This window comes from Quercus suber, unplaced genomic scaffold, assembly GCF_002906115.3.
Source record: "Quercus suber isolate HL8 unplaced genomic scaffold, Cork oak 2.0 scaffold_41, whole genome shotgun sequence".
NCBI lineage: Eukaryota > Viridiplantae > Streptophyta > Magnoliopsida > Fagales > Fagaceae > Quercus > Quercus suber.
In genome coordinates, this window is record NW_027069506.1 from 1,114,759 (window position 1) to 1,136,421 (window position 21,663).

The 21,663-nt window shown below is 34.7% G+C and overlaps 2 protein-coding genes across 2 annotated transcripts; one reads left to right on the forward strand and one right to left on the reverse strand.

Annotated features, from left to right (window-relative positions):
* Positions 1–2,864: 2,864 nt before the first annotated feature.
* Positions 2,865–15,860, reverse strand: LOC112001921 (MLO protein homolog 1). The gene is made up of 14 exons (XM_065771274.1): positions 15,735–15,860; positions 15,534–15,591; positions 15,176–15,399; positions 14,723–14,839; positions 14,535–14,595; positions 13,828–13,916; positions 12,863–12,937; positions 11,898–11,986; positions 11,771–11,813; positions 11,608–11,655; positions 11,298–11,458; positions 3,539–3,587; positions 3,310–3,438; positions 2,865–3,242 (listed from the first exon to the last, which is right to left on the reverse strand). Exons 1-14 carry the CDS (start codon positions 15,858–15,860, stop codon positions 2,865–2,867), a joined length of 1,647 nt encoding a protein of 548 aa, XP_065627346.1.
* A 1,610-nt stretch (positions 15,861–17,470) lies between these two features.
* On the forward strand, positions 17,471–20,624 carry LOC136066617 (uncharacterized). Its single transcript, XM_065771243.1, has 5 exons — positions 17,471–17,703; positions 18,462–18,585; positions 19,284–19,383; positions 19,884–19,970; positions 20,323–20,624. Exons 1-5 carry the CDS (start codon positions 17,646–17,648, stop codon positions 20,455–20,457), a joined length of 504 nt encoding a protein of 167 aa, XP_065627315.1. The 5' UTR covers positions 17,471–17,645; the 3' UTR covers positions 20,458–20,624.
* Positions 20,625–21,663: the final 1,039 nt, after the last annotated feature.

The window sequence follows — 21,663 nt, forward strand, 5'->3', positions numbered from 1 at the left end:
AGAGCCCCCTCGGCTCCTTAAGATTCCCGCATCGAGGCGTTATCCATCAGGGGCTGATCGTGGAGCATGGCAGCGGGCAGCCAGGCTTGAGCCTCGGACTGCTGGATGGTCTTCTTACCTTTCCGTTGACCACCGAGCTTCAGTTGCTTTGGAGGCCTGCGAAGTCTACCCTCCTCGGGCGAGGAATGGGATTTGCTCCCATCCATAGGCTCCTTACCCTTGGAAGGTCTTTTCCTCTTCGGGTCATGAGACTCGGTTTGAAGGTCTGATACTGTGGGGACAGAGGATGACCTGGTGTGCACAGTCAAAATCTGGGGCGGAGGTGCTGGGGGCTGGGGTTGCGACTCTTCCGATGCACCCTTCTTGGAACCGCCTTCGAGCAAGTCAAGAAGATTGGTTTGGGGCTGTCTTTTTAAACCCATCTCAGCTTGAGTACCAACTCTTAGGGACCGGAGATCGGCTTCGGACAAATGAGGGTCTCCTAGATCACCAGAGGGATCTTCGGACTGATCAGTTAAGTTGAATACACTATATTCGTCCTCAGAAGAACTCAGTTCAACCACCTCCCTTGCCTTCTTAGATAGTCCTTCCTCGGCCACCGTTACTTGTTGGGATGAGGAGGGACCTGTTAGCGGAATGCCTTCAGGTATATGAGACCCCTCGAAAAATGCAAAACCGTCCTCCACCATGATAATCTGCGTAAGCCGAGGGTCACGAGCTCTAATTACGGGCTTCAGGACTGGGAATGATTTCTGAGCTGGGTCGCATCCGAGGATTTGATGAGCAGCTCTGACCTGGTTATCAGTTGCGTTCAGGAAAAGGTCCGACCTGAGAACGGTTTCCAAATCCGCTTTGTTAACCAGGTGAAAATGACTTGCAAAGGCGTGCGGATCTGCGAAAAGAAAAGTGAAACTCCTGTGGTTAATAAACCAAAGCGGATGTATAGCTATAAAAATAAAAATACTGAAACCTAGATTGTCTCCTACTTCGGATACCCTACCTGGCTCCCTCTCTACTGTTGGGCAATGAAAACCGTTGTGCCATTCCCCCGACACTATGAGGAAATCTTGAGTCAACCCCTTATTGGAATCAGGAAGAATGAGACGAATCCTATCGTCCCTTGTCTTCATATAGTACGTCTTACCCCTTAGGTGATGGAGGTTATAGCACCAGTTCACATCGTGGTGAGTCAGTCTCAGCCCCATTTTCTCATTCAAAATATCTACACACCCTAATATCCTAAATACATTCACGGCGCACTGGGTAGGAGCCAGGCGAAAATGCCTAAGGTAATTGAGGGTCACTGGCCTCATAGGGCTTCTCATCCCTCCCTCTACGAAAGCAACTATCGGGATCACGACTTCACCCTCTCTCCTCTTAATGTACCACTCCCCTTCTTCACAGTACTTCAAACTCACATTATTGAGTATCCCATAGTCGACAATGAATTTGTTCATCATCTCGTCGGACTCAACCAACTTCTTAAACTTACCCATTCCCCAAGGATGACTGAAAGTTCCAAAAGAAGAAAAGGAGAAGTAGAATCAAGGAAATTTGGGGTCACTGGAAGAAGAAGACTTACAGAAATATGACGATTCTCTTCAGGTAGTGTGCAAGTTGAACTAGACTCAAGTCATACGCATCAATGATTGTAAGCGCGAAAATGAGGAAACCAGGCGGTTCAAACAGGTACTTATACTCCCCCTTAGGTTTCCCAAATGTAACTGCCTGCCCATAAAAGCAGGAGATCCCCACCGAACGATTACCATCACACCGTTGAAAGTGAAAAACGTGGTGCCGCCAAAATTTAATGTGGGCACACATTAAGTCTTGAAACGCAAAAAAAGCGCATCGAGCAGTCGAAAAGTCACCAGCATTAGCACAAACCGAAGTGGGGCGATTCGCCTAGGAGGACCCGTGGATATCAAAACCCTCCTCCCCGTCCGGGGGAACGTGCAGTAGGGTTTTGAGGGGCTATTGTGGGGCCTGTGGGCCTGACAGCCACAGCCCATCGCGTAGTAGGCCCAAGACCAGCGCCGAGGAAGACTGACCAGCCGAGGCTAAGTTGGGGAAAGCCTCTTTTTTGACCCACGCCGAGGACCTCTTCGTCCTCGGCATACTAAGGATAATTTTTGGGAGGGGACAAGCCCAGAGCAAGCTGTCACATTCACACTTAATGTATTCACCTAACCCCTCTGACCGCATTAATGGGGATATAACCCCTTAGCAGGGTAACGTTGATCAGAGTGAACCACTTGAGTACCGATAAGGCCTCTGATGGGACGGACGGCCAAAAGAGAGGCGAATGGATGATCTATAGATGGAAGAAGGAGATAGAAAGATGAAAACTATATAAGAAAAGCAAGTAAAGTAAAGAAAGAGGGGGGGGGAAGAGGGAGAAGAAAAGGGGCTCCTCGGCCACGGGCCGAGGAGCATCCCCCCAGTTGTAAATAAACTCTAAGTATTTTCTTTTATAAAAGAGAGTTCATGCTTGATGAACGACGGCCAGTGCCTAAACCTTTAACCCACTCTCTACAAATTTATTGTTTGGGCTTGTTGGGCTGGAAACTCATTCATACTCAGGGTCAAATCCAAACTGAGTCCCTACAACAATTAAGCAATTAAATTTACTATTTTCAAATTATTTAAACTTTTGGGACTTTTGGGACAAGTGGTTATAATTTATCATCCTATAATATTTTTACATTGACCATGTTTGCTCTACTTTCTAAAGAATATTTTTCTTTTTTTGGTTTCAATATGTAAGAACAAGATAGGCTGAATACTCTTATATATATATATATATATATTCTTAATTAGCTCAAAACCATTTCTGCGTATGCATCTCGAAACGCGCAACAATTTCAAGGCGTAACAAAAGAGAAATAAATGTGATGAGTTTCCGCTCTTCTTGTTTCATGGTCATCACTAGAGGAAGGGCGCGCTGGACCTTCAATCTCAGAGAGTTCGGTATCAGAATGGTAAGCCTTAGGAGAGCTGAGAACAGTTTCAATGTCATTAGAATTGATTTTATACTTGTGGAGCAAATGTATAGGTGATGAGTTATGGCTTGGTGTATTCTCTCCGCTCATGAACCCAGATGATGAAACATCTGTCGCCCCTGCCTTCCTCAACTTCTTTCTCTCCCTAGCAGCTTTTTGCCATTTCTTTATAGCTTTTGCTGTTTGCTCTTCAAAGATTGCCTTCTTCATGTGAGACCCCCATCTGCAAATTTTGCAAAGCTTAGTAGTGTTATTTTTCTGATTTCTATTAATCTTGAATAAAAATCCTCAATGTGGAAGCACTCACTTGTGTCACCAAGGAATAGAGAGGGAAGGTGATGTAACTACATAAGACCTGAAGGGCTACACCAAGAAACACACTTATCAAGATTTCTGGCAACTTTTCATGGAAGCACGAGGTCAACCCGAACTCATACTGCAGTGGATTATCTTATTAGTTAATCAAAAAGAATTTCATTAATAAGTGATTTTATAGACACCAGTATGCAACTGGAGTTGGAAATAGTTTCATTTACCCATATGCATAGAAAGTAAGCCATTTGGAATGCGTACTGTAAAATTGAAAGGAAACTAATTAGCTCAAAATATATTTGTCAACACACATGATCCAAAGCTGCTTAGGATTAACATATATAAGTGCTTTTATTGTGACATATTGATATGATTAGTGGTGAAGGATAGACATTCATTTTTCACATGGACCAATCACTAACGTTACTTTCTTTTTCACTACTCATAACCCGCCACCTTCATAGGATGTGAGTAAAAAGGTTATGGAATAAGTTGTGTCATTAGGCTTACTCATTTCATATTTATATTTTGTTTTTATTTGCTTGATACAGGTTCAGTGAACTCAAAATTAAATTATTTGTTAACATAACCCCATACGCTGATGTATTTACAGTTTTACCTCTTTGAAATTAACAAGTCTTCAACAATGCTATACACCAAATTAAATTTCATAACTTGTTGAAACGACAAACTATGATTAGTACAAATTATTTTTATTGGGTTCACTACTAGTATTACTTTTATCATACACCAATCATAACATATTACCTTAACAGTTATGAAAAATGTCATGTTTAGAATTTTTGAATAAGGCATTATAAATTACCTAGAACAAGGTAAGACGTATCAAAAAAAGAATCCAATCAGGTTGATTGAACCAGAAATATTTGTTACTAGGCTCTACCACAGGAGCCCCTTTTACTACAGCTTGTTCGATCTTGGATTTGTTGAGCCATTTCCATGATTATAACTTCAAGTTTTGTTCCAACTAGTAGAAGTATCTGTCTCGCATAATGAGGTCCATCAATCATAGTTATTTTCTACTATTCCAGTAATCCAATTTTGTAATGATGAAAACATTTGAAAAAGACATTCACAAAATTAAGCAAGGTTTTTTTTCTTTTTCTTTAAGCATATAAAAATTTGTTATCGCTAGTGGCATGAATGACATCCATGTGAGTGTGTACCATCCTGTTCAAAGTACAGCATTATGGTTTTGTCAATGAAAATCACAAAGTCACAACAACTACAAAGTACAGGAAGAGAAGAAGATGTGAGATGTCCTACCATAGACATTTAAAAGCAGAAAGATGATACAGCACGTCCACAATGGTATACTGTAATATCAACATTGATTCGTGGTTATATGGTAGCACTAGCACAAAACAAAAACATAGAGAGAGAGACAGACAGAGAGTGTGAAAGAGATCAACCTAATACCAACGCCCACCTTAAAATCATCTTCCATTGATCTTTTGATGTACTTATGAAAGTCAAATTTGCTATTAAGTGCCAGGTGGGCCTGCAAATTTAACAGGAACATGCATATTGATGTTGTCATGATAATTTATTTTTTTGGTTTTAAAAAACACTTTTTGCCCTTCAGACAAACAAACAGGCACTTAGATGGTGATTAATTGAGTTGTAAAGCAAAGACACAGGAATCTGAAAGTGAGAATCGTGTTCAAAAAATTTAGTCCGCATTTGGTAGCCAATAATTTTGCTTCGGTTGAATTTGATGGAATGGTCTTCACACTTTTGCTTAGTGAAGTTGATTCTTTTGTTTTTTTGCTTGCTTTTCTTTGTTTATTTTCACTCAGTGAGGGGGCCATTAAAATGGTTTAGAAAGTTTTGAGTTTTGAATAGAACTTTTTTAAAATTTATGATTTAATTGAAAAATATTAAACACCCAAAATTATAGGGGGAATTATCTAATTTATCATTCTTATTAAAATCAAGTAACTTGTTGAGAAGGGAAAAGGAAATAGTATATATATATATATATAGAGAGGTCCCTAGGCAACTCTTTTTTCTTTTCTTTTTTCTTTGGGAAAGCCTAGGCAAGTCTTAATTAACACATCCTTTATTCGGTATTCAATATAAGATTTTCTCTTACCAAAAAATTAAATAAAGGCTTTCCCTAGCTAGCGTAAAGATCAAAAACAAAAATACGAAGTTGTACCCCCAACAAATATTAAAGAAAAAGATGTGTGTGTTTCACTGTTGTTGTTGTTGTTTTTTTTTTAAAAAAAAAAAAAAAAAAAATTATCTCTCTATCTATGAAAAACCTATATACATACATTGATAAATCCGTGACGCATAGTTAGATAGTCAACCTTTGTTACTGAAGCAACAAATTGCCTAAAAAAGCCCACCTGAGAGAACAAAAAAAGAGATCTTAGCATGGATAGAGTTGCACAAGATCAAGACCCCTTAAAAGCATAAGCAAAAAGAGCAGCAAAATCAGGGTATAAAAAGCATGTAATTTATGAAGGAGATGTGTTAAATATGATTATTCCGCTACAAAGAGATTCACTCTCTTCTCATTGCTCAATTCAACATATTATTGACAAAATTAAGTTAATTTTGAATTTATTCTTACATTGGTTTGTAAATCATACTTTAAGGGAGGCTAATTTTGTGACCCGTAATGTGGTTAAAGGGACTCCTTTGAATTGTTTTGAGGGAACGATCCCCATTTCCTCCTTTTCTTCCTTGCCAAATTTTTGGCTTGGACTTTAGGATGAAGATGGGATTGATTCCATCCTTTTATAATTTGTTTGTTTGTTTCTCTTTTTTTGAATGTCATTCTTACTTGGGAAAAAAAAAAGAAAAGAAACCAGTCACATCTTAATTCAATATCAATATATGATACCTTGAACCATTGCCCAAGCTATTGGATCAAGCATAAATATAAGTTTAGACAGACATCTAGTGATAATTATGAATTGTATCTTGTGACTTTGGTTTGAGTTTATTCTATATGTTTAAGCCAATAAAAAGGAAAAATTATTCATTAAACACGGTGTATTATACCTTCCTCTCATATTAAATACGTGTCATATGCATAGAAGTAACATATGGAATCCACTTTTATATCAAAGAAAGGATAATTCAATGGATGTATTGAATAATTTCTACTTAACAAGAATGCAAGTCAACCTATTTTACAAGCTTCTCAATACACACAAATGTTTGTATGTGTCTCATTGTGTATGCGTGTGCTTTTCAAACGTGTATCAAGAAACTTTTAGAAGAATACATCTTACAATCCACCTGAGACCAGGTGTTGTTGTTGAGAGGCCGCTATGCCGCTGAACGAAAGAAGTTTGATGGGCAAGCCTAAACCTTGACAGATCTACAATAATACCAACTCGAGCACTTAAATACTAAGCTGCTACCAATTTATTATAGAAAATGTGGTTATCAATGTGATTATGATCACTTCAACCATATAATAAATAAATGTTTGAATTACTTTATTATAATTGATAACACATAAGTTTATAAGGATCATATAATAAATTTTGTAGTATTTCTAACATCACTCTTTTATAATAATAAATAAATAAACAGTAAAAACACACCAATTCAAATGAGTTTTTTACCATTAGTAGATTGATATTCCAGGGATGTGGTTTCAGCTTCCCATGCTTTCCACTTCTTCATCTGTACAAGTCAATTAAAGTAACATTACGAATCTAGCACGTCAAATTCTTCACTAATTGCTCCCCCTTTTTTAACCTCATGGAATTGAATTTTGTTGTAGAAAAAAACAGAGCAGTAGCTTACTTTGGCCTTTGCCAGAACTAGGGTGATGACACTATAGAGAACGTGGAAGACCGCAAGCACAAATATGAAGATATGCAATTGGTGCAACCCCGACTGTGACACCAAAGCTACCTTGCCCTGACATCCAAAAACAACGAATATATAAGACAAGGCATACCATACCAAGCAAAAAAGTCAAAAAAAAAATTTTTTTTTTTGATTTTTTTATTATTATTATTATTAGAATCAGGTAAATTTTAGGCTATATTATTAATTTGATCTTTTAACTTGCATGTCTAACTGTAAAGTTCTATTTTATCCCTTAATTATTAATAGCTCCAATTCAGTCTCTCATGTTTTAAAATCAAGTCAATTTTATTCTAAAATCTTCAACTCAATTTAAACTTTATTAAAATATTAATGTGACAAATGGAACACAAGTTAAAAAGGTTATTTAGAAAACGTAAAATTATTAAAATCCAACCAATTTCAATTATTTATTCCGATTAAATTTAAATGGACAAAAAACCTAAGAAAAAATTGATTTGACTTTCTAAGTAATCAATATTTGATGAACCACCCCCTCAAAAAAAAAAAAAAAAATTTTGATGAACCACGTTGAATTGATTGAGACCCATAAGCAATAAAATATTGGGACTTTGGGACCAATAAATATTTCTTTTATTAAAATTAATAAAAAGAATTAGGCATAATTCCTTGCCTGCAATACATTAGGTTCGTTAATTAAATTTAAACACATGATTGCATTATCAAGTAATTATATTTTTTTTTTTCAAAAATAATTAAATTCTACACAATTATTTGTTTTAATTTAATTGAAAAACTTAGGGCCCGTTTGGATTGAGAAGGAAGAAGGGAGAGTAGAAGGGAGTACTGTGATTGAATATATTTATTTAAGTTTTAAACATAAAAATAAGATAAAAAGGTAAAAAAAAATCTTGTAGTTCAAGGACCGAAGAAACTGAGATAAACTCCAAAGCTGAGAGCTATCATTAGTTACCTCAATCAACATCACCAATCACTTGAACGTTTAACCTAGAAAAATTCTTTATGACTCAGAAATGGACCTTAGATAACAACAAAAATTATTTAATACATATTTCGAATGACCTAAATGAGTGGGAACTAAGAAACAAACATCATAAATTATAAATCCCATACTATATATCAACAACAGTAAACAATATATCATTTGTCAAACCACTTGTGAGAGTGGACTTGTGGTTGGGATTTAAACCAACAGGCCTGAGCATTCACAGCAGTGGAGCTAAAAATTTAGCTTTTTAGCTCCATCAAAAGTTACTTTATCTATTTTAGCTACACACATACTGCAGCAGTGGATCTATTTTAGCTTTCAACACAATAAAATAATATATCCATTACAACAAACAACAATCACAACCACCTATAATCGCCACCGCCGCCGCCGGAGTGAGCTTGAGAGACCGGAGTGAGCTTGTGCGTCTGAGGCAGATGACAGTGAACGAGAGAGAGTAAATGAGAGTGAATGAGACCGGATTTGATAAAATGAAAAAAAAAAAAAAAAAAAAAAAAAAAAGCAAGTTTGTACCGGAGTGAGCTTGAAGATGGTCGGGCCGATGATGAGATCGGAGATGATAGTGAGCTTGAGAGGCTTGAGAGAGAGATGAACAAGAGAGAGTGACGTCCGGCCAGCGAATGAAGAAGGTCAGGCCGGCGAATGAAGATGGCCGGCGATGAGATCGGAGATGAGAGGTGAGCTTTTGAGAGAGAGTGAACAAGAGAGAGTGACGTCAGGCCGGTGAATGAAGAAGTTCAGGCCGGCGATGAGATCGGAGATGAGAGGTGAGCTTTGACCGGTCGGAGATGAGAGGTGAGCTTTTGAGAGAGAGATGAACAAGAGAGTGAATGAGATGAGAGTCCAAGTCTGTGACCGGTTTTGTGATAAAATGAAAAAAATAAAAGAAATAAAGTTGGATGGTTAATAAAATAATATTATTATTTTTAGCTTCAAGCTACAGTGCACATCTATCTATAGATGTGCACTATAGCAATTCATCTATAATTTATAGCTATAGCTCCACTGCTGTAAGCTTTTTTTTGTGATTTTGGAGCTAAATTTTAGCATTATAGCATTATAGCTCCACTGCTGTGAATGCTCTTAGGTCTTGAGTTCAACTCCTTTCCCACTAGCAAAATAGTGGTATCCCTTTTACTTCATAAAAGCGAGGTCTTATACAAATACTAAATGAGGAACAATATCAAATGTCTTGTGTGATCCTCTTCAAGTTGAAGCTACAGCCTTCCTGTGGGCATTACAAATTGTGGAGGGAGATTCTAAGATATGCGTTGATGCTTCAAATTCATGTTTATCTTCGGTTGAGTGGTCTATATTCACTTTTTTTTTTTTTTTTTTTTTTTTAAGTAATGGGTTTGAGTTTAGTAAAGGTTTTATCCAATGTGTTTTTAGCTGAATTAGGAGAGCCGTTAATTATGTTGCTCAAGCTCTTGCTTGCTTTTGCTCATAGGATTTTTGGATTTTGTAACAAGCATTCTCTTCCTCTTGCTATTGTTGAACAATTGAGGAAAGATGGGGTTTTTCACAAACTTTCATTAACCGCAAAAGAATTCTTTTGTGGTTAATGAAAGTTGGGGTTATCGGTTTACCAAAAAAAAAAAAAAAGAAAGTTGGGGTTATCACACACACACACAAAAAAAAAAAAAAAAGGAAAGAGGAACAAAAGTACAAAACGTTAAAAAAGAAAATATTTATGATATGTGCGAGTCCATGTGAGGAGAAGTGGACAATAATTGGAAGGCACCTCGTATACGGCACGTATACAAAGCCATTGAACCCTGGTCTTGGTCTTGTGCGGCATGAATTTCATGCCGTGATTACTGCCATTCAGATACAGCGGTCCAAAGTCAAAACAGGCCTAACATAGTCTATTTCCAGAGTGCCAAATTCCAATTAAGAGCACCAAAGTTATTTTTTAAAAAATTAGAAGAAGAAAATCTCTCTCTCTCTGTCTCTCTCGCTAAAGATAGAGAGAGTCAAATGGTTCGGTGTTAAAATTTAGCCATGTATCTCAGAGACATGGCTATATTTTGTAAGGACCAAGGAGTCAAGGACTAGGAGGCTAGGAATGGTTTTCGTGTTGAGGCTGTATTCTTCTTTACTTGGGTACTAGTGCCAGACTAAAATTTTCTTGGTCAAGGAAATTCAGCCCAACTAGGCAATATATATATATATGTGTGTGTGTGTGTGTGTGTGTGGACTTAAACACTGGTCCTGGCCTTAAGACTTTTGGGTTAAATTAGACAAGCCTGGCCCATCAGGCTTCCCAGCCTAATTTGCTCACCCAATGCGTGATTTCCTTTCATAGTATTTCCATGTTAAAATCCCTGGTTGATCTTTGATCTCTGATAATATAGCAAAGCAGAGCACCCTCTGTAATTCTCTTTCATAATGTTTTGCATCCTCCAAGGCTTGACCTAGTTAAACGAAGAAAATAAGAATTTAGTGTCTATTTATGTTAGAAATCAAATTGAATAACAATTAAAAAAAATTCTCCAAAAAATAAAAAAATAAATAACAATTAAGCAATTAAATTTACTTGGAATGCGTACTGTAAAATTGAAAGGAAACTAATTAGCTCAAAATATATTTGTCAACACACATGATCCAAAGCTGCTTAGGATTAACATATATAAGTGCTTTTATTGTGACATATTGATATGATTAGTGGTGAAGGATAGACATTCATTTTTTACATGGACCAAACACTAACGTTACTTTATTTTTCACTACTCATAGCCCGCCACCTCCATAGGATGTGAGTAAAAAGGTTATGGAATAAATTCTGTCATTAGACTTACTCATTTCATATTTATATTTTGTTTTTATTTGCTTGATACAGGTTCAATAAACTCAAAATTAAATTATTTGTGAACATAACCCCATACGCTGATGTATTTACAGTTTTATCTCTTTGAAATTAACAAGTCATCAACAATGTTATACACCAAATTAAATTTCATAACTTGTTGAAATAACAAACTGTGATTAGTACAAATTATTTTTATTGGGTTCTCTACTAGTATTACTTTTATCATACACCAATCATAACATATTACCTTAACAGTTATGAAAAATGTCGTGTTTAGAATACTTGAATAAGGCATTATAAATTACCTAGAACAAGGTAAGATTGATGTATCAAAAAAAGAATCCAATCAGGTTGATTGAACCAGAAATATTTGTTACTAGGCTCTACCACAGGAGCCCCTTTTACTACAGTTGTTCGATCTTGGATTTGTTGAGCCATTTCCATGATTATAACTTCAAGTTTTGTTCCAACTAGTAGAAGTATCTGTCTCGCATAATGAGGTCCATCAATCATAGTTATTTTCTACTATTCCAGTAATCCAATTTTGTAATGATGAAAACATTTGAAAAAGATATTCACAAAATTAAGCGAGGTTTTTTTTCTTTTTCTTTAAGCATATAAAAATTTGTTACCGCTAGTGGCATGAATGACATCCATGTGAGGGTGTACCAACTACCATCCTGTTCAAAGTACAGCATTATGGTTTTGTCAATGAAAATCACAAAGTCACAACAACTACAAAGTACAGGAAGAGAAGAAGATGTGAGATGTCCTACCATAGACATTTAAAAGCACATTTAAAAGCAGAAAGATGATACAGCACGTCCACAATGGTATACTGTAATATCAACATTGATTCGTGGTTATATGGTAGCACTAGCACAAAACAATAACATAGAGAGAGAGTGTGAAAGAGATCAACCTAATACCGACGACCACCTTAAAATCATCTTCCATTGATCTTTTGATGTACTTATGAAAGTCAAATTTGCTATTAGGTGCCAGGTGGGCCTGCAAATTTAACAGGAACATGCATATTGATGTTGTCATGATAATTTATTTTTTTGGTTTTAAAAAACACTTTTTGCCCTTCAGACAAACAAACAGGCACTTAGATGGTGATTAATTAAGTTGTAAAGCAAAGACACAGGAATCTGAAAGTGAGAATCGTGTTCAAAAAATTTAGTCCGCATTTGGTAGCCAATAATTTTGCTTCGGTTGAATTTGATGGAATGGTCTTCACACTTTTGCTTAGTGAAGTTGATTCTTTTGTCTTTTTGCTTGCTTTTCTTTGTTTATTTTCACTCAGTGAGGGGGCCATTAAAATGGTTTAGAAAGTTTTGAGTTTTGAATAGAACTTTTTTAAAATTTATGATTTAATTGAAAAATATTAAACACCCAAAATTATAGGTGGAATTATCTAATTTATCATTCTTATTAAAATCAAGTAACTTGTTGAGAAGGGAAAAGGAAATAGTATATATATATATATATATAGAGGTCCCTAGGCAACTCTTTTTTCTTTTCTTTTTTCTTTGGGAAAGCCTAGGCAAGTCTTAATTAACACATCCTTTATTCGGTATTCAATATAAGATTTTCTCTTACCAAAAAATTAAATAAAGGCTTTCCCTAGCTAGCGTAAAGATCAAAAACAAAAATACGAAGTTGTACCCCCAACAAATATTAAAGAAAAAGATGTGTGTGTTTCACTGTTGTTGTTGTTGTTTTTTTTTTTTTTTTTTTTTAAATAAATTTAAAGTTGTACCCCCAACAAATATTAAAGAAAAAGATGTGTGTGTTTCACTGTTGTTGTTGTTGTTTTTTTTTTTTTTTTTTTTTAAATAAATTTATTTATAGAGAGATAGATACTTTTTGGATAATACATACATTGATAAATCCGTGACGCATAGTTAGATAGTCAACCTTTGTTACTGAAGCAACAAATTGCCTAAAAAAGGCCACCTGAGAGAACAAAAAAAGAGATCTTAGCATGGATAGAGTTGCACAAGATCAAGACCCCTTAAAAGCATAAGCAAAAAGAGCAGCAAAATCAGGGTATAAAAATTAAAAAGCGTGCAATTTATGAAGGAGATGTGTTAAATATGATTATTCAGCTACAAAGAGATTCACTCTCTTCTCATTGCTCAATTCAACATATTATTGACAAAATTAAGTTAATTTTGAATTTATTCTCACATTGGTTTGTAAATCATACTTTAAGGGAGGCTAATTTTGTTACCCGTAATGTGGCTAAAGGGACTCCTTTGAATTGTTTTGAGGGAACGATCCCCATTTCCTCCTTTTCTTCCTTGCCAAATTTTTGGCTTGGACTTTAGGATGAAGATGGGACCTTTTATAATTTGTTTGTTTGTTTCTCTTTTTTTGAATGTCATTCTTACTTGGGAAAAAAAAAGAAAAAGAAACCAGTCACATCTTAATTCAATATCAATATATGATACCTTGAACCATTGCCCAAGCTATTGGATCAAGCATAAATATAAGTTTAGACAGACATCTAGTCATAATTATGAATTGTATCTTGTGACTTTGGTTTGAGTTTAGTCTATATGTTTAAGCCCATAAAAAGGAAAAATTATTCATTAGACACGGTGTATTATACCTTCCTCTCATATTAAATACGGTCATATGCGTAGAAGTAACATATGGAATCCACTTTTATATCAAAGGAAGGATAATTCAATGGATGTATTGAATAATTTCTACTTAACAAGAATGCAGGTCAACCTATTTTACAAGCTTCTCAATACACACAAATGCTTGTATGTGTCTCATTGTGCATGCGTGTGCTTTTCAAACGTGTATCAAGAAACTTTTAGAAGAATACATCTTACAATCCACCTGAGACCAGGTGTTGTTGTTGAGAGGCCGCTATGCCGCTGAACGAAAGAAGTTTGATGGGCAAGCCTAAACCTTGACGGATCTACAATAATACCAACTCGAGCACTTAAATACTAAGCTACTACCAATTTATTATAGAAAATGTGGTTATCAATGTGATTATGGTCACTTCAACTATATAATAAATAAATGTTTGAATTACTTTATTATAATTGATAACACATAAGTTTATAAGGACCATATAAGTGATTGCGGCACGTCGGGCTCTGATGTTTGCTAAGGAACTCGGGTTTGACAAGGTGGAGGTGGAAGGTGACTCTGAAACAGTAGTTAATGCTATTCTTGGTGACTACATGGACAACTCTTATATGGGTCATGCACTGCAGGATGTTAAATGTTTGTTTTCTAGTTTTTCTTGTATTTCTGTTAAGCATATTCTTAGAGAAGGAAACTGTCTTACCCATGAGCTTGCTAGAAGGGCAGTCAGACATCCTTTTCTTGTCTAGATGGAGTCAGTGCCTCCAGATATTCTTGATACTTATCAGCTTGACATTTTAAGGATGCATTAATAAACTCTTTTCCCCGGTGGGGTTCTTTCTCTAAAAAAAAAAAAAAAATTTGTAGTATTTCTAACACCACTCTTTTTATATTAATAAATAAATAAACAGTAAAAACACGCCAGTTCAAATGAGTTTTTTACCATTAGTAGATTGATATTCCAGGGATGTGGTTTCAGCTTCCCATGCTTTCCACTTCTTCATCTGTGTACAAGTCAATTAAAGTAACATTACGAATCTAGCACTTCAAATTCTTCACTAATTTGCTCCCCCTTTTTTTAACCTCATGGAATTGAATTTTGTTGTTGAAAAAAACAGAGCAGTAGCTTACCTTGGCCTTTGCCAGAACTAGGGTGATGACACTATAGAGAACGTGGAAGACCGCAAGCACAAATATGAAGATATGCAATTGGTGCAACCCCGACTGTGACACCAAAGCTACCTTGCCCTGACATCCAAAAACAACGAATATATAAGACAAGGCATACCATACCAAGCAAAAAAGTCAAAAATTATTTTTTTTTTTTTTTTTTGTAGAACTAATATTTAATTCAAATTGCATATTTGATTTTCATCTTTTTTTAACCTTTAATTCGTGTTACATCATATTTTCATATCATAAGAGTAAATTTGGTTTACTACTTCAATATTTTCCCTCCATGATAAGATGATGATATGAGAATATTTTTGAAAACATTTTAAAGATAATAACGAATTTGAATTAGTGATAAAATGTAGAGCACCAAATATACAAGTTAACCTATAATAATTTATTTGTACATACATATTTGAAGCAGTAATCATCACCAGCAGTTGCGGCAAGGACTCGGCGCCATGTAACATCTTCGTCATACCACAATAGCTTTCTCCTGTTACCACCACTACCTGTGTACCCCTTTTTACTACAAGGAAGCATGATGTTTCCAGCTTTGGCAGGGATACATATCTTGGAGATGGGTATTTGGCTTACTGTAATTATCAGAGATATGATGCCTAGCAGCATCAACTCTATATCAACAACAACAACCAAAAACAAAAAAAAAAAAAGAAGAGAAATAAAAGTCAACTCATTTTGTCCTTCATGAAAATTTTAATTGGAAATGTGTGTGCTCAAGTTTGTGTTGTGAGACAGAGAGAGATACCAGCTTTAATTTTCTCTAAAGCCTCATTCATAGCCTTCTTCTGGCGCTTCTGTAACCACTGTCATACAATAACTTTTAGCAAATAAGCAATAAATTAACAAAACAAATTGCATCCAGATACGCAGTTACGCACTAACTCTGGGAAGTGAAAACTCACAAAGTTCCATAGTACGTTATATAACACTAGCATAGAAGTCTTACCTTTCCAAGAGAATGAATCCCATGTTCAATGAGAATTGAAGTGATCACGAAAACCGCACAAGCAAATGCCACGGCCCATGTAGGTGTCTCCTTCAATGACCTTTCTCCTGCAGCAGCTGCAGCCATGCCTAGCAAACTATAGATTCAGCTCTTTACTGAGATGCAAATTTTATTGCAAAATTTTATGCTTAAAAATGCTTCAGTGTGTAGATTTGGCCAAAGACAGGAACCGCGTCTTAGCTAAGGTAGAAGAATTATAGTAATAGATAAAGAGTACAAAGATACAAATAAAATTGATTCATGCCGGCAGTTTTACATGCCAAGACGAAAGTGAGGCCATGCAAAGCCATCAAAGTAGTGTTAAAAACTTTGATAATGTATAGTAGCAAACATCATTAATTAATAATAAGGGCGAAACAATCAATTACTGAAGCTTATCACCTTTCGAACGAGGGAAATTTTTAATATGCCAACTATAGTTTATCAACTTAGTCATGATCTGATGCCTACCAATCCAACGTTGATTAGCCCCTCATGAAGTTTTAAGGCTTTAATTCTTAATTGGTTAGTGACTTTTTTATTGCTTTTTGTTTGCTTCTCAAACTAATTCCTTCCTTTACTTAGGAAGAAACACTTGTCTTGTTTTGGGGGTCCATTGGGCGTGAGAATCTTGGAATGGTGCCTTGTTTTTGTCTTTTAAAATTATTGTTCTCTGAAATGTTGATTTGGTCTTTTACTTGAAATAATCCAAATGAGAAATTAATAAAACATTCAACTTGAATATTATCTTGCCTAAATAATGTTTGCAGACATTTAAGGAAAAAAATTTAATCTCAAGCCAATCTCAAAGAAAATACTCTTAATTATTGAGATAGGGAATGCTTCTACGGCAGTGATAATAAGAGACTACAATTACATCAATTTTAAAGCTTGTCAAATTATCAGTTGTCCTAAAAAATGTTGTTGTTAGAAAATTGTAAACTTAATCATTTAACCTACCAATTGTTCCATTAATAAGCTATTGTGCAAAGAACTTGTCTTGAGTCCAATGATTTTGTGCATTAGACTCATCAAGATCATGACATGTGGCCAAAAGTGAATACATATCATAATCTTGATAAGTCCAGTGCACAAGAGTAATAAATCCAATCTTTACCCTTATACAGAATGAGTTTAAGTAATTTGTTTTGGTTGAATGAAAAAATTTATTATTGAAGGGGATGCTAAAAAAGTTGTAGATTTAATTATGAAAGCTTCTAAAATTGTAAGTTGGGATGCTAATGTTAAGCAAACAATTGAAGACATGCAGGGATTACCTACTTGATGTCTAATTCAACTTGTACATGGGCCAATAGAGAGAGAGAAATAGGGTAGCTTACCTACTATCCTATAAATGAACTTCTTATTGTAATGTTAATTGCTTAGGTCTTTTCTTATTACGGTGGTTGAGACCATTTCTAGGATTGTTCTAACTAAGTTTATCTTTGTTTTTTTCCTATTGTTTCATTAGTACATTTCTTTACATAAAAAAAAAAAAAAAATGTACATTAGTAGATTTCTTTAAAGCAAAAAAAAAAATATATATATACACACACACACACACACACACACTCTTAACTCTCACGCAAGAAATGAGTTTGATTTATTGGGCCAGGAAAACTCCTGGGCCGAGAAAAGCCCACCCAATCTCAGCCCCAGCTGTTCCTCAGCCTAATATTTGAGCAGTATTATTTTCTCTCTATTTCTGTGGGTGTGTCAGATTCAGACCCAAATGAAATCTTTCTTTTTTTGGTATTTAATTTAATTGTCCCGATATCTGAAGCATCCATTGGTAAAACCGAAAGTTCGATAACATCGAAGACGAAGAAGTGCTTAGCAAAGGTACAGTGTCAAATTCAATTCGAAACGGAAATGGCTGCTGCTGCTCTACCCGCTTGTTTCTCTCCAAATCAAACCCACTTCTTATCCGGTAAATTCTCCCTCAACAATATCTTCTTTTCAAATTCTTACTGTATCGGTATCGCATAGATCTCTGCGAAACGTTTTGACATACCACCACGTAAATTTATTACTACCATCATACTGTACTGGTTTAATTAATTATTTGATTGTTGATTACTCAGTTTGTGTTGTTAATTTTGAAATTTAATTACAACCACAAATCGTACTATATGCCGTTTACTTTTTTTTTACACCTTACATCTTTTTGTAGTTATTCGCTGCATTCATACTCTGTTTCAACATCTAGTAGTTAGATTCTAATTTTATGTCACTCAATTTTGCACCTTTTTGTATAAATAGTGCGTACAATCTAATGTTTCATCCAATTATTCACATTCATGCCGTGCTTGTAATATGCTCTAACATTATATCTTACTAATAGTATAAATTTTACTACGTAAGCTTTACAAATTGATGTTTCAACTTTTAATAAACGACACAATCGAGATTTGGTAGATTGGTCGAGCCAAGAGGCTTGTAACTCAATGACATTGCTTGTTCGAATCCCCTTTTCAGTCCGCTTATTATAACAATTGAAGTATATGTATATATGCATAACTTTTAAACATGACACAAAAAAGACGTATTTATTATGCTGTTGATGTGCATGTTGGACTTAGTTTGTGTGAATTTTATAGAAAATTAGGTAGTAGCTTTTGCATTTTTCCTGTATTTATTTACACAGATTTCAGTCCGTCTAATTAATTCTTGAATATTTGAAACCAGGTTCTTTGAAGCCAACTGACCGATGTCTTTTGAATATTAGCACCTGTGATCCATCTCTAACTCCTGGTTTTCAGCGTAAAGCAAAACTTACTACATCTAAAACCCCTTTTACCGTTCGAGCAGGGTATGTATACAATTTACTTATCCATGAAAAAAAAAAATAGTGTCATAAGATTTTTTGGACTCGCTAATTTGTTCATTGAGAATTATGGGTGAGTGTATGTGTCTTACCATATTTGAGCATGTACTTGTATCTTTATACACATTTATACATATAAAAATGGCTACTGTGGTTAACATCTTTTTTGTAGTAGTTGTTATGTAGAGTACTGCTTATTATTTTGCCTTCCAACCATTTTTTGCATCGTTAGCTCAAAGTTGTTCACACAAATTTAGTTGGCCGTATACTCTTTCCTATAAGCATTCTAGCATTTAATTGAATGTGAAAAAGATGTGGTTAAGCTATAGCGTATGCACTAGATATGTTGGTGTGCATTTGTAGACCAAAAATCTTCTCTTTTTTTTTCTTTTTTTTTTTTTAACCCAAAGCATGAATGACCCTAAGTTTCTAAATGAGATTCTATTAGATATGTGCACGTCTTCGTTCCCCCCCCCCCCCCCCCAAAAAAAATAAATAAATAACCAAAAGAAAAATCAAATACATTGACTGGAAACATTTACAATTTATGCAGTTATTAGTTAGTCTTGTTTCACTTCCTATTAAGGATTCTATTTTTCCTTGTTAGAAAGATTGATAGCTACTCCTCCTGTCCTAAGGATGTCCATTTTTTTCTAAACACTTTGTACTTTGTGCAAGTACAGTGGGGACGGTGGAAGACCAAATACTGCAAGTATCTTTGTTGGTGGCTTTGTGTTGGGAGGCATGGTTGTTGGGACACTAGGCTGCATATATGCACCCCAGGTATTGTTGAAGTATCTAGCTTTATATACCTACTACTTATTTGGTCTTGGGTGTCTGTGTTTCCCTAGGTTATCAATTAAGTAGAGTAGTGCATGTGTTCATTTTGACACTTTAATGATCTAAAATCTGGTTTATTTGATGGAAAACCAAACTGTGCAAGTATCTTTGTTAGTGGCTTTGTAATGAGAGTGTTGTCCATCTGTCTCCTTAGGTTCTAACTAATTGGAGTAATACATGTGTTTTTGTCACATTTTTTAGCCTATAGAGTAAAAATATTTCATTTAAAGTGGTAGTATCAAGAAATATGTAAATGTATGTAATTATTTGGCCTAATTAAACAGCCATGTGATGCATCAGTAAGTATTGGGCTATTGATTCACTTTTGGGCTATTGATGTGGTTTATATACTGTTCATACAATTAACAGCTCAGATGCACTGTTTATTTATTTATTTTTCAATATTTTTTAGGCTGAAGTACTGGTGAGTTTACTTTTTGCAGATAAGCAAGGCACTTGCTGGAGCTGACAGAAAAGATCTGATGAGGAAGTTGCCAAAATTTATATACGATGAGGAGAAAGCTTTGGAGGTGAGAAGCTGTTCCTGCATTTGCAATCCTTTAAATTATTCATTATGTGTGTGTGCATGTTTGTTAATTTGTTCAGCTTTGAAAGTAAAGTCTTTTTTGTTACAAATAAAGGCCTAGTTATGGTTGGTTGTCATAAGACAAACAAGAAAAATATAATGGTTCGTATGTATAAGTAAGCTTTATGAATTGTAGCTTCAAGAAAAAAAATAAGAAAAAGAAACACTGTACAAATTGTTTGTGTTAACTTGTATTTTCATCCTCTTTTAACTATTATTGATATTGTTATAGTTATTATTTTTTTTTTAAATGTTTGCAATGCATTGATATTGCATTGGTGGTGTGATGACTACAGAGAACCCGCAAAATATTAACGGAGAAGATTGCTCAGTTGAATTCAGCCATAGACGATGTTTCTGCTCAACTACATGGAGATGATGCCCCTAATGGAGCTGCAGTGAATTCAGATGAAGTTGGAGTTTCAATGTAACAAAATATTTGTTGTAATTGCCATATAAACCATCACTACTTACGGGTGATTAGTACTGGAAAAACAATGTTTTGAATCCTTTATCCCTTTTAATTTTCTATTCGGTTAATAAATTCAAGTTGATTGTACTTATATAAAAAATAAATAAATTCAGGTTGATTGTTAAAGACTATCATTATCAGCAATTAGAAACTATCACAATTGCTGGAACATCTTTGCTGGGGAGTGGGCATCATAAACATTTTTATTCCCAATTTTTTTTTTTCTTCCTTTTCTTTTTAGAATGGAATTGGAAGAGAGGGCTGAGTACTGGTCAATAGACCACGGGCTTCCTTTTCTTTTTCTTTTCCTTTGTTGGGGAAAAGGGTAAATGATAATTAGTAAAGCAACGGTATAAACTATAAAACAATACTTGATAAGTTTCTTGAAATTACATGCACAATAGCCAAACTTTAATATGTCTCTCAAAACAAAACAGACTACCAAGAAAGTGGCAGAAAACAAAACAGACTAACAAGAAAGTGGCAGAAAGAACTACTTTTACATTGAGGATGTAAAACCCCCTCTTGCTAATTTTAGCATCTCACCTGCTCAAATTGAGCTTTATCTAGGTGTGAGTTGCTAAAAAATTTTAGAAACCGTGAATAGTAAGTTTGTATGTATAAAACTTATTATTCATGGTTGCTAAACATAAAACACTAGTATCCAGGAATGCATATCAGTCTCTATTTTACATTTTAAAATCATACTTAATTTATTTTATCATCTAATTTTATAACTCACCCAATATCTCAATTTCTAGTTTTACATACAACTTATTAAAATAATATAAACTATAATATTAAATAATATAAACAATTCAAAGGAGAGTGAGAAGTGGGAGAGAAAAGGAGATAGTTTTAAGTAAAATATATATGTGTGTGTGTATTTTTTTTTTTTTTTACATCGTAAGCTTCATTGCTCTTTTTCTAATCTTTTTTTTTTCTTTGATTTTCTAGAGCTTGGGTGTGTATACATACATACATACATATATATATATATATATGTATTTTTTTTTTTTACTACTTGTGATTTTTTTTTGGGAATGATTTTTATTTTTATAATAAATTTGGATGACTGCTTTTTTGTGGGGTTATTGGTCACTTTTTTATTTTAATTGAGCATCATTCTTTAACAAGGTATATGAATAAATTCTTAAATTCATTT

Excerpts from the sequence above, each read along its gene's own strand:
- LOC112001921 (XM_065771274.1), bottom strand. The coding sequence starts at position 15,860 with ATGGCTGCAGCTGCTGCAGGAGAAAGGTCATTGAAGGAGACACCTACA. Across the intron at positions 15,592-15,734 it reads GGATTCATTCTCTTGGAAAG|TGGTTACAGAAGCGCCAGAA; the intron begins GTAAGACTTCTA and ends ATTGTATGACAG. Across the intron at positions 3,243-3,309 it reads TCTATTCCTTGGTGACACAA|CTTTGCAAAATTTGCAGATG; the intron begins GTGAGTGCTTCC and ends AACACTACTAAG.
- LOC136066617 (XM_065771243.1), top strand. The coding sequence starts at position 17,646 with ATGGCTGCTGCTGCTCTACCCGCTTGTTTCTCTCCAAATCAAACCCAC. Across the intron at positions 17,704-18,461 it reads TCAAACCCACTTCTTATCCG|GTTCTTTGAAGCCAACTGAC; the intron begins GTAAATTCTCCC and ends ATTTGAAACCAG. Across the intron at positions 18,586-19,283 it reads CCTTTTACCGTTCGAGCAGG|TGGGGACGGTGGAAGACCAA; the intron begins GTATGTATACAA and ends GTGCAAGTACAG.